This window comes from Nerophis lumbriciformis, linkage group LG26 (assembly GCF_033978685.3).
Source record: "Nerophis lumbriciformis linkage group LG26, RoL_Nlum_v2.1, whole genome shotgun sequence".
Lineage (NCBI taxonomy): Eukaryota > Metazoa > Chordata > Actinopteri > Syngnathiformes > Syngnathidae > Nerophis > Nerophis lumbriciformis.
The window spans coordinates 3,532,501-3,545,672 of NC_084573.2; the positions used below are offsets into that span (position 1 = coordinate 3,532,501).

Here is a 13,172-nt window from a genome sequence, read left to right on the forward strand (position 1 = left end):
CCTTAAGAGTCTGCTTCATCTTCAGAGTCTTGCTCTTGAGGCGCTCCTCCAGTGAGTCCTCGGGGCACTTTAAAACAAATGCCCTCGCCGCACCTTCTAGAACTTGGGCTGGTAGAGCGCCACGCGGCCGCTGAGGCAGCCGGACGCCAGCTGGCAGTGCGTGGGCGAGAACTTGGTGGTGAGCACCACGTCGCTGTGCGAGTAGATGGCGCGCACCTCCCGCAGGCAGCTGGTCTGCACGGGCAGGCAGTCGCTCAGCTCGCCGCAGCGCTCGTCGAAGGCCAGCAGGCGCACGCCGTAGCCGTACGGCGAGCAGATGAGGCGGCCGTCGGGGCTGAAGCACAGCTCCTTGATGTAGCCCCGCCCCACGTTGGCCTCCTCGATGTAGTGGGTGAGGCGCAGCGAGCAGCGGGGCGACGCCAGCGGGCGGGTGGGCGCCCCCTCCTGGAACTCGTACACGCACGTCCACTGCACACAACGATGAGGGCCCGCATATTTTTACTAGGCTTGGACGGTATACCAATTCATCATATTCGGTACTATACCGCCTCTAAAAAGTACCTGTTTGTTTTAAACAGGCATGTTGGGCAGCGCACACACACAGAGTACTTACAAGCAGACACAGTGTGTAGACAGAAAAGGGAGAACGGACCCAACGTCCATCCACAGCTACTTCTAAATCACTAATCCTGGCCTCCGTGGCGACAAATAAAGTAAGTCTCTTACAAGTATCATTATCACTGGAGGAGGAGGAGTCGCTAAACATGCTCCACTACACACCGTAGGAGGATACAATAGCTCACATAAGGCTTTTAAAGTCAATTTGATAGTAGGCTAGTCATTATAACACTTATATAAGGCTTTAAAAGTCATTTTGATAGTAGGCTAGTGATTATAACACTTATATAAGGCTTTTAAAGTCATTTTGATAGTAGGCTTGACATTATAACACTTATATAAGGCTTTTTAAAGTCATTTTGATAGTAGGCTAGTGATTATAAGACTTGCATAAGGCTTTTAAAGTCATTTTGATAGTAGGCTAATTATTATAAGACTTATATAGGGCTTTTAAAGTCATTTTGATAGTAGGCTAGTCATTATAAGACTTATATAAGGCTTTTAAAGTCATTTTGATAGTAGGCTAGTGATTATAAGGCTTTTAAAGTCATTTTAATAGTAGGCTAGTGATTATAAGACTTTTAAAGTCATTTTGATAGTAGGCTAGTGATTATAACACTTATATCAGGCTTTTAAAGTAATTTGGATAGTAGGCTAGCTATTATAAGGCTTGTAAAGTAATTCTGATAGTAGGCTAGTCATTTTGATAGTAGGCTAGTCATTATAAGACTTATATAAGGCTTTTAAAGTCATTTTGATAGTAGGCTAATCATTATAAGACTTATATAAGGCTTTTAAAGTCATTTTGATAGTAGGCTAGTCATTATAAGACTTATATAAGGCTTTTAAAATCATTTTGATAGTAGGCTAGTCATTATAAGACTTATATAAGGCTTTTAAAGTCATTTTGATAGTAGGCTAGTCATTTTGATAGTAGGCTAGTCATTATAAGACTTATATAAGGCTTTTAAAGTAATTTTGATAGTAGGCTAGTCATTATAAGACTTATATAAGGCTTTTAAAGTCATTTTGATAGTAGGCTAGTCATTATAAGGCTTGTAAAGTAATTCTGATAGTAGGCTAGTCATTATAAGACTTATACAAGGCTTTTAAAGTCATTTTGATAGTAGGCTAGTCATTATAAGACTTATATAAGGCTTTTAAAGTCATTTTGATAGTAGGCTAATTATTATAAGACTTATATAGGGCTTTTAAAGTCATTTTGATAGTAGGCTAGTCATTATAAGACTTATATAAGGCTTTTAAAGTCATTTTGATAGTAGGCTAGTGATTATAAGGCTTTTAAAGTCATTTTAATAGTAGGCTAGTGATTATAAGACTTTTAAAGTCATTTTGATAGTAGGCTAGTGATTATAACACTTATATAAGGCTTTTAAAGTAATTTGGATAGTAGGCTAGCTATTATAAGGCTTGTAAAGTAATTCTGATAGTAGGCTAGTCATTTTGATAGTAGGCTAGTCATTATAAGACTTATATAAGGCTTTTAAAGTCATTTTGATAGTAGGCTAGTCATTATAAGACTTATATAAGGCTTTTAAAGTCATTTTGATAGTAGGCAAGTCATTATAAGACTTATATAAGGCTTTTAAAGTCATTTTGATAGTAGGCTAGTCATTATAAGACTTATATAAGGCTTTTAAAGTCATTTTGATAGTAGGCTAGTCATTATAAGACTTATATAAGGCTTTTAAAGTCATTTTGATAGTAGGCAAGTCATTATAAGACTTATATAAGGCTTTTAAAGTCATTTTGATAGTAGGCTAGTCATTATAAGACTTATATAAGGCTTTTAAAGTCATTTTGATAGTAGGCTAGTCATTATAAGACTTATATAAGGCTTTTAAAGTCATTTTGATAGTAGGCTAGTGATTATAAGGCTTTTAAAGTCATTTTAATAGTAGGCTAGTCATTATAAGACTTTTAAAGTCATTTTGATAGTAGGCTAGTGATTATAACACTTATATCAGGCTTTTAAAGTAATTTGGATAGTAGGCTAGCTATTATAAGGCTTGTAAAGTAATTCTGATAGTAGGCTAGTCATTTTGATAGTAGGCTAGTCATTATAAGACTTATATAAGGCTTTTAAAGTCATTTTGATAGTAGGCTAATCATTATAAGACTTATATAAGGCTTTTAAAGTCATTTTGATAGTAGGCTAGTCATTATAAGACTTATATAAGGCTTTTAAAATCATTTTGATAGTAGGCTAGTCATTATAAGACTTATATAAGGCTTTTAAAGTCATTTTGATAGTAGGCTAGTCATTTTGATAGTAGGCTAGTCATTATAAGACTTATATAAGGATTTTAAAGTCATTTTGATAGTAGGCTAGTCATTATAAGACTTATATAAGGCTTTTAAAATCATTTTGATAGTAGGCTAGTCATTATAAGACTTATATAAGGCTTTTAAAGTCATTTTGATAGTAGGCTAGTCATTTTGATAGTAGGCTAGTCATTATAAGACTTATATAAGGATTTTAAAGTCATTTTGATAGTAGGCTAGTCATTATAAGACTTATATAAGGCTTTTAAAGTCATTTTGATAGTAGGCTAGTCATTTTGATAGTAGGCTAGTCATTATAAGACTTATATAAGGCTTTTAAAGTAATTTTGATAGTAGGCTAGTCATTATAAGACTTATATAAGGCTTTTAAAGTCATTTTGATAGTAGGCTAGTCATTATAAGGCTTGTAAAGTAATTCTGATAGTAGGCTAGTCATTATAAGACTTATACAAGGCTTTTAAAGTCATTTTGATAGTAGGCTAGTCATTATAAGACTTATATAAGGCTTTTAAAGTCATTTTGATAGTAGGCTAATTATTATAAGACTTATATAGGGCTTTTAAAGTCATTTTGATAGTAGGCTAGTCATTATAAGACTTATATAAGGCTTTTAAAGTCATTTTGATAGTAGGCTAGTGATTATAAGGCTTTTAAAGTCATTTTAATAGTAGGCTAGTGATTATAAGACTTTTAAAGTCATTTTGATAGTAGGCTAGTGATTATAACACTTATATAAGGCTTTTAAAGTAATTTGGATAGTAGGCTAGCTATTATAAGGCTTGTAAAGTAATTCTGATAGTAGGCTAGTCATTTTGATAGTAGGCTAGTCATTATAAGACTTATATAAGGCTTTTAAAGTCATTTTGATAGTAGGCTAGTCATTATAAGACTTATATAAGGCTTTTAAAGTCATTTTGATAGTAGGCAAGTCATTATAAGACTTATATAAGGCTTTTAAAGTCATTTTGATAGTAGGCTAGTCATTATAAGACTTATATAAGGCTTTTAAAGTCATTTTGATAGTAGGCTAGTCATTATAAGACTTATATAAGGCTTTTAAAGTCATTTTGATAGTAGGCTAGTGATTATAAGGCTTTTAAAGTCATTTTAATAGTAGGCTAGTGATTATAAGACTTTTAAAGTCATTTTGATAGTAGGCTAGTGATTATAACACTTATATAAGGCTTTTAAAGTAATTTGGATAGTAGGCTAGCTATTATAAGGCTTGTAAAGTAATTCTGATAGTAGGCTAGTCATTTTGATAGTAGGCTAGTCATTATAAGACTTATATAAGGCTTTTAAAGTCATTTTGATAGTAGGCTAGTCATTATAAGACTTATATAAGGCTTTTAAAGTCATTTTGATAGTAGGCAAGTCATTATAAGACTTATATAAGGCTTTTAAAGTCATTTTGATAGTAGGCTAGTCATTATAAGACTTATATAAGGCTTTTAAAGTCATTTTGATAGTAGGCTAATCATTATAAGACTTATATAAGGCTTTTAAAGTCATTTTGATAGTAGGCTAATCATTATAAGACTTATATAAGGCTTTTAAAGTCATTTTGATAGTAGGCTAGTCATTATAAGACTTATATAAGGCTTTTAAAGTCATTTTGATAGTAGGCTAGTCATTATAAGACTTATATAAGGCTTTTAAAGTCATTTTGATAGTAGGCTAATCATTATAAGACTTATATAAGGCTTTTAAAGTCATTTTGATAGTAGGCTAATCATTATAAGACTTATATAAGGCTTTTAAAGTCATTTTGATAGTAGGCTAATCATTATAAGACTTATATAAGGCTTTTAAAGTCATTTTGATAGTAGGCTAGTCATTATAAGACTTATATAAGGCTTTTAAAGTCATTTTGATAGTAGGCTAGTCATTATAAGACTTATACAAGGCTTTTAAAGTAATTTGGATAGTAGGCTAGTCATTATAAGGCTTGTAAAGTCATTTTGATAGTAGGCTAGTCATTTTGATAGTGGGCTAGCGATTACAACACTTATATAAGGCTTTTAAAGTCATTTTGATAGTAGGCTAGTCATTATAAGACTTATATAAGGCTTTAAAAGTAATGTTGATAGTAGGCGAGTCATTATAACACTTATAGAGGCTTTTAAAGTCATTTTGATAGTAGGCCAGTCATTATAACACTTATATAAGGCTTTTAAAGTCATTTTGATAGTAGGCTAGTCATTATGAGACTTATATAAGGCTTTTAAAGTCATTTTGATAGTAGGCTAATCATTATAAGACTTATATAAGGCTTTTAAAGTCATTTTGATAGTAGGCTAATCATTATAAGACTTATATAAGGCTTTTAAAGTCATTTTGATAGTAGGCTAGTCATTATAAGACTTATATAAGGCTTTTAAAGTCATTCTGATAGCAGGCTAGTGATTACAACACTTATATAAGGCTTTTAAAGTAATTTGGATAGTAGGCTAGTCATTATAAGGCTTGTAAAGTAATTCTGATAGTAGGCTAGTCATTTTGATAGTAGGCTAGTCATTCTAAGACTTATACAAGGCTTTTAAAGTCATTTTGACAGTAGGCTAGTCATTCTAAGACTTATACAAGGCTTTTAAAGTCATTTTGATAGTAGGCTAGTCATTTTGATAGTAGGCTAGTGATTACAACACTTATATACGGCTTTTAAAGTCATTTTGATAGTAGGCAAGTCATTATAACACTTATGTAAGGCTTTTAAAGTCATTTTGATAGTAGGCTAGTCATTATAAGACTTATATAAGGCTTTTAAAGTCATTTTGATAGTAGGCTAGTCATTATAAGACTTATATAAGGCTTTTAAAGTCATTTTGATAGTAGGCTAGTCATTATGATAGCAGGCTAGTGATTACAACACTTATATAAGGCTTTTAAAGTCATTTGGATAGTAGGCTAGTCATAATAAGGCTTGTAAAGTAATTCTGATAGTAGGCTAGTCATTATAAGGCTTGAAAAGTCATTTTGATAGTAGGCTAGTCATTTTGATAGTAGGCTAGTGATTACAACACTTATATACGGCTTTTAAAGTCATTTTGATAGTAGGCTAGTCATTATAAGACTTATATAAGGCTTTTAAAGTCATTTTGATAGTAAGCTAGTCATTATAAGACTTATATAAGGCTTTTAAAGTCATTTTGATAGTAGGCTAGTCATTATAAGACTTATATAAGGCTTTTAAAGTCAATTTGATAGTAGGCTAGTCATTATAAGACTTATATAAGGCTTTTAAAGTCATTTTGATAGTAGGCTAGTCATTATAAGACTTATATAAGGCTTTTAAAGTCATTTTGATAGTAGGCTAGTCATTATAAGACTTATACAAGGCTTTTAAAGTCATTTTGATAGTAGGCTAGTCATTTTGATAGTAGGCTAGTGATTACAACACTTATATACGGCTTTTAAAGTCATTTTGATAGTAGGCAAGTCATTATAACACTTATATAAGGCTTTTAAAGTCATTTTGATAGTAGGATAGTCATTATAAGACTTATATAAGGCTTTTAAAGTCATTTTGATAGTAGGCTAGTGATTATAACACTTATATAAGGCTTTTAAAGTCATTTTGATAGTAGGCTAGTGATTATAACACTTATATAAGGCTTTTAAAGTCATTTTGATAGTAGGCTAGTCATTATGAGACTTATATAAGGCTTTTAAAGTCATTTTGATAGTAGGCTAGTCATTATGAGACTTCTATAAGGCTTTTAAAGTCATTTTGATAGTAGGCAAGCTGGCATGATGTCATCCTCACCTCCTGGTCGTCCATGTTGCTGGAGCAGCGGATGAGCGTGGCCCAGCCCTTGGGGTGGAGCTGCAGGGAGGTGATGCAGTTGCCCCGGTCCCTCTCCCCTGGTATCTCCGGAGTCAAGACCTCCAGGCTGTTCCTGGGAGAAATGCCTGCGAGGGACAAGTGCACAAGTACATCAAACATCATCATCTGCTACGCCACCCCTACTTTGTCCACCAAACATTTTATACTGTGTGAAAACCTTCCTAATTGTTAGAAACCCAACTGTTTGTATTAAACATGCTTCACTAATGAGAGTATTTGGTGTTTTGTCCTGCTAATTTTGGCGGTCCTTGAACTCTCCGTCGTTTGTTTACATGTGCAACTTTCTTTGACGCTGCCACAAAAAGACGTGTTTAAAGCCACCCTTCCTTTGTCTCATTTTGTCCACCAAACGTTTTATACTGTGTGAAAACCTTCCTAATTGTTAGAAACCCAACTGTTTGTATTAAACATGCTTCACTAATGAGAGTATTTGGTATTTTGTCCTGCTAATTATGGCGGTCCTTGAACTCACCGTAATTTGTTTACACGTGCAACTTTCTTTGACGCTGCCACAGAAAGACGTGTTTAACGCCACCCCTCCTTTGTCTCATTTTGTCCACCAAACGTTTTATACTGTGTGAAAACCTTCCTAATTGTTAGAAACCCAACTGTTTATATCAAACATGCAAAACTAATGAGAGTATTTGGTATTTTGTCCTACTAATTTTGGCGGTCCTTGAACTCACCGTAATTTGTTTACATGTGCAACTTTCTTTGACGCTGCCACAGAAAGACGTGTTTAACGCCACCCTTCCTTTGTCTCATTTTGTCCACCAAACGTTTATACTGTGTGAAAACCTTCCTAATTGTTAGAAATCCAACTGTTTATATTAAACATGCTTCACTAATGAGAGTATTTGGTATTTTGTCCTACTAATTTTGGCGGTCCTTGAACTCACCGTAATTTGTTTACACGTGCAACTTTCTTTGACGCTGCCACAGAAAGACATGTTTAACGCCACCCTTCCTTTGTCTCATTTTGTCCACCAAACGTTTTACACTGTGTGAAAACCTTCCTAATTGTTAGAAATCCAACTGTTTATATTAAACATGCTTCACTAATGAGAGTATTTGGTGTTTTGTCCTACTAATTTTGGCGGTCCTTGAACTCACCGTAATTTGTTTACATGTGCAACTTTCTTTGACGCTGCCACAGAAATACGTGTTTAGCGCCACCCTTCCTTTGTCTCATTTTGTCCACCAAACGTTTTATACTGTGTGAAAACCTTCCTAATTGTTAGAAATCCAACTGTTTGTATTAAACATGCTTCACTAATGAGAGTATTTGGTATTTTATCCACCAAATGTTTTATACTGTGTGAAAACCTTCCTAATTGTTAGAAATCCAACTGTTTGTATTAAACATGCTTCACAAATGAGAGTATTTGGTGTTTTGTCCTGCTAATTATGGCGGTCCTTGAACTCACCGTAATTTGTTTACATGTGCAACTTTCTTTGACGCTGCCACAGAAAGACGTGTTTAACGCCACCCCTCCTTTGTCTCATTTTGTCCACCAAACGTTTTATACTGTGTGAAAACCTTCCTAATTGTTAGAAATCCAACTGTTTGTATTAAACATGCTTCACTAATGAGAGTATTTGGTATTTTGTCGTACTAATTATGGCGGTCCTTGAACTCACCGTAATTTGTTTACATGTGCAACTTTCTTTGACGCTGCCACAGAAAGACGTGTTTAACGCCACCCCTCCTTTGTCTCATTTTGTCCACCAAACGTTTTATACTGAGTGAAAACCTTCCTAATTGTTAGAAATCCAACTGTTTGTATTAAACATGCTTCACTAATGAGAGTATTTGGTATTTTGTCCACCAAACGTTTTATACTGTGTGAAAACCTTCCTAATTGTTAGAAATCCAACTGTCTGTATTAAACATGCTTCACTAATGAGAGTATTTGGTATTTTGTCCACCAAACGTTTTATACTGTGTGAAAACCTTCCTAATTGTTAGAAATCCAACTGTTTGTATTAAACATGCTTCACAAATGAGAGTATTTGGTATTTTGTCCACCAAACGTTTTATACTGTGTCGAAAACCTTCCTAATTGTTAGAAATCCAACTGTTTGTATTAAACATGCTTCACTAATGAGAGTATTTGGTATTTTGTCCTACTAATTATGGCGGTCCTTGAACTCACCGCAATTTGTTTACATGTGCAACTTTCTTTGACGCTGCCACAGAAATACGTGTTTAACGCCACCCCTCCTTTGTCTCATTTTGTCCACCAAACGTTTTATACTGTGTGAAAACCTTCCTAATTGTTAGAAATCCAACTGTTTGTATTAAACATGCTTCACTAATGAGAGTATTTGGTATTTTGTCGTGCTAATTTTGGCGGTCCTTGAACTCACCGTAATTTGTTTACATGTGCAACTTTCTCCGACGCTGCCACAGAGAGAAGTGTTTAAAGCCACCCTTCCTTTGTCTCATTTTGTCCACCAAACGTTTTATACTGTGTGAAAACCTTCCTAATTGTTAGAAATCCAACTGTTTGTATTAAACATGCTTCACTAATGAGAGTATTTGGTATTTTGTCCTACTAATTATTGCGGTCCTTGAACTCACCGTAATTTGTTTACATGTGCAACTTTCTTTGACGCTGCCACAGAAAGACGTGTTTAACGCCACCCCTCCTTTGTCTCATTTTGTCCACCAAACGTTTTATACTGTGTGAAAACCTTCCTAATTGTTAGAAATCCAACTGTTTATATGAAAAGTATTTGGTGTTTTGTCCTGCTAATTTGGGCGGTCCTTGAACTCTCCGTCGTTTGTTTACATGTGCAACTTTCTCCGACGCAATAACCTTCATTGCGCCCCATGGGGGGTGAGGGGAGCAGTGAGCAGCAGCGGCGGCCGCGCTCGGGAATCGTGAGATTCTATTAGACTATTAGATAATAAAGTTTAAAATATGTGTATTTCTGTCTGTCACGATGAAAAGATGACATGATAAAATGATTTATTAACTCATTATTTCAGGGCTTGAACTGGAGGTTCCAGGACCCTGTAGTTTGTTGGACAGGGGCCTAAAAGTCATGAAGCCCACATTGGCAGGCTGACAGGTTTTCCTAACTTGCCCACCCCCAAATCCTCCACGCGACACCTCCGCTCCGGACAGGCTAACCTCCTCCAACCTCAGTGGAACGCCTCTCCCTGACCACCTGAGGGTACCACAGACTGTGAAAACTTTAAAAAAAAGGCTTAAAAGCCCTTCTTTTTAAATAAAAAAAATTTGTATTTATTTTTTTAGATATATGCATACTAGTTCTAGCTAATAGGCTGTTCTAGTTTTTATTTTTATTTATTTATTAATTTTTTTAATACACTGTAGCACTTTGAGGTTATTTACTCAATGTAAAGTGCTATTTACAAATTAAATCTATTATTATTATTAATACATTTTCAGTGACCCGAAATGTGGGTGACTCACCTTCTCTGTGGGGGTGGAGCTTGCTGGAGTCGTTCCCCTGGCGAGGTCCGGCTGCCCTGGACGCTAGAGCACCGCCATCTACACATTTTACAAAAATGTCAAACTTCTCGACCCCCCCAAAAAAGGAGTGAAAACACGGGATTGGGGGAGAGAGAGAGGGGGTGTGGCCGACCTGAAGTGAGGGGCGTGCGTCTGGCTCGCAGCATGCGGTAGCTGCCCACCTCCAGGGACTGGGTGAGGTCCAGGTCGTGGAGGATGAGCAGATACCCCGAGGTCGTGGAGATGAGCATCTTGGAGCAGTCCGGCGTCAGACGCATCCTCATCAGGTATCTGGTGTGGAAGAACTTCTTGTGGGGACAGCCGTCCTCCGTGAATCTGGACCAGAGAACCAGACCTCCAATTTTTACTTTTTAAGGACAAGGCAAGTGTTTCTTTCCGGTCAGGGGCTCCAAAGCAAGCATGCATTCATATACAGTTTTTTTAAATTAATTATTAATATAAATGTGGAGGGAGATGGGGCCAGCGTGCTTGTAGGAGCAAAAGTCACCGCCGCTGTCCATGATGCTGACGGCGAGACACAGCTGGCAGGTGATTAGATGTCACGGGTGGTACGTGTTAATCTAATCATCGGTTGTCTTTAACAGTAAGCGGCCGGGAGCAGGAGGGGAGAGAGGATACGGACGTGACTGAAAAGTCACGTTCTGCGAGAGAAAACTTTTGATAAAAACATACGATCATTAAAACTCTGTTAAAACCTGCACGCTTGGATCCTGTGAAGTGTCTTTTTTTGTCATTTCATGATGCCTTTATCTCTATTTTTACCTTTTGATAGAGGGAAGTATTTATTATTATTGTTCATTTTTTAAGTTATGTACATGTAGATGCTGTATCGGGACAGATCCATTAAGAGTTTGTCGTATAGGAATGAAACTATACACAATAAAACATGAACAAAATGATGTGTCACATGTTTTTTTAAGTAATACCTTTGTGACAAACATGTAAAAAAAAAAAATATGGCGCTTACTTTTTGATATCAAAATAAAACACAAAGCAGTTCGGCTAATGAAGATAAAGTCTAATGAACATGATGTGTTCTTCTCCAGCGCCCCCTTGTGGTTCAGTACAACATTTTGGCCAAGGAAAAAAACAAAAACAGGAGCGATTTCCTCATCTCGTTAACTCTCGGTCACAGCAGCTGATGGACGCTGTATTGTCAAAATGAAAGCAACATCATATAGTTTTTCTCCTTCGCTGTCTACTTTTAGTCTTGTCAGAGGCAGATATTTACATATATCCGTATTTAAGTGTTACTTCTTTATTTTCATAGTCATATTACAAAACAGCTAGTGTTCTTCCAATTGTGGTCTTTTGGTTGTCTGCAAGTACTGTCTGCTAACCTTGACTTTAGGAATGTAAGAAGGACAGATACTCCTTTTCCTTATCTGTTCCTGTGCCCAGCTGAGGAGGACAATGGGCATGTGTTTGGGCTGGAAAGAGAGACAACGAGGGTGGGAGCGAGAGACACTTTATAGAAGAGGTTTCCATATTTTAGATCAGACCAATTTAGCTGTGCGACTGAGCGCTTCTGTACGGGATTTGGTCTCAAGTTTGTTTCCAAAGGCTTTGGAAACAAAATTACAAAATACCTATTCTGTCTCTGGTGGTTCTTCTACTCAGCCTTACGTGTCATAAAAGAGCTTGGGAGTGGCCAGCAACTTGAATTCCCTGGGAGGAACAACTGGTCCGAACGCAACAGTCTCCAATATTGTCCACACCTGTCTCCATCCAAACACAGCGGTGCGCTCTTAAACACACGGCGGGAAGCGAGGGAAAATGACTGTGGCGTCCCGAAAGAGTTGGTGCTGCAAGGAATTCTGGGAATGTGTTCTGTTGTGGTACAAATATCCTCCCGAAACGTCATTGTCGTTGTTGTTTATTGTGTTTTTATTATATGGCACAGGTTTATGACAGTGTTGACGTTGTTTATACGGCCACCCTTAGTGTGACATGTAGGTCTGCTGACTAAGTATATTCCGAGGGTATATCCTTGAAGCGAGTTTAACGTGGTTAGTCTGCCATTAATTAAGTCAAACGACAAAAGCGCGCATGCGCCTGATTTCGTGTTACCTAACATGCATAAAAATGTTTTACCTTTTGATAGAGGGAAGTATTTCTTCTTATTATTAATTTTTAAAGTTATGTACATGTAGATGCTCGTTAACTCTCGGTCACAGCAGCTGATGGACGCTGTATTGTCAAAATGAAAGCAACATCATACAGTTTTTCTCCTTCGCTGTCTACTTTTAGTGTGGGGACCAGTGTCTCCAGTACTGTCCACACCTGTCTCCATCCAAACACAGCGGTGCGCTCTTAAACACACGGCGGGAAGCGAGGGAAAATGACTGTAGCGTCCCGAAAGAGTTGGTGCTGCAAGGAATTCTGGGAATGTGTTCTGTTGTGGTACAAATATCCTCCCGAAACGTCATTGTCGTTGTTGTTTATTGTGTTTTTATTATATGGCACAGGTTTATGACAGTGTTGACATTGTTTATACGGCCACCCTTTGTGTGACATGTAGGTCTGCTGACTAAGTATATTCCGAGGGTATATCCTTGAAGCGAGTTTAACGTGGTTAGTCTGCCATTAATTAAGTCAAACGACGCAAGCGCGCATGCGCCTGATTTCGTGTTACCTAACATGCATAAAAATGTTTTACCTTTTGATAGAGGGAAGTATTTCTTCTTATTATTAATTTTTAAAGTTATGTACATGCAGATGCTCGTTAACTCTCGGTCACAGCGGCTGATGGACGCTGTATTGTCAAAATGAAAGCAACATCATATCGTTTTTCTCCTTCGCTGTCTACTTTTAGTGTGGGGACCAGTGTCTCCAGTATTGTCCACACCTGTCTCCATCCAAACACAGCGGTGCGCTCTTAAACACACGGCGGG

General features: G+C 36.6%; 1 protein-coding gene across 1 annotated transcript in view; it reads right to left on the minus strand.

Annotated features, from left to right (window-relative positions):
• wdr32 (WD repeat domain 32) overlaps positions 1-13,172 on the minus strand; it is a 132,365-nt gene that overhangs the window by 49 nt on the left and 119,144 nt on the right. Inside the window, exons 4-7 of the mRNA XM_061986820.2 lie at positions 10,391-10,593; positions 10,219-10,296; positions 6,692-6,837; positions 1-468 (exon numbers count right to left, since the gene is read on the minus strand). The exon at positions 1-468 is cut by the window's left edge and continues 49 nt beyond it. Of these exons, the coding sequence (XP_061842804.1) occupies positions 97-468; positions 6,692-6,837; positions 10,219-10,296; positions 10,391-10,593 (799 nt within the window). The 3' untranslated portion in view covers positions 1-96. The remainder of the gene's footprint in view (positions 469-6,691; positions 6,838-10,218; positions 10,297-10,390; positions 10,594-13,172) is intronic.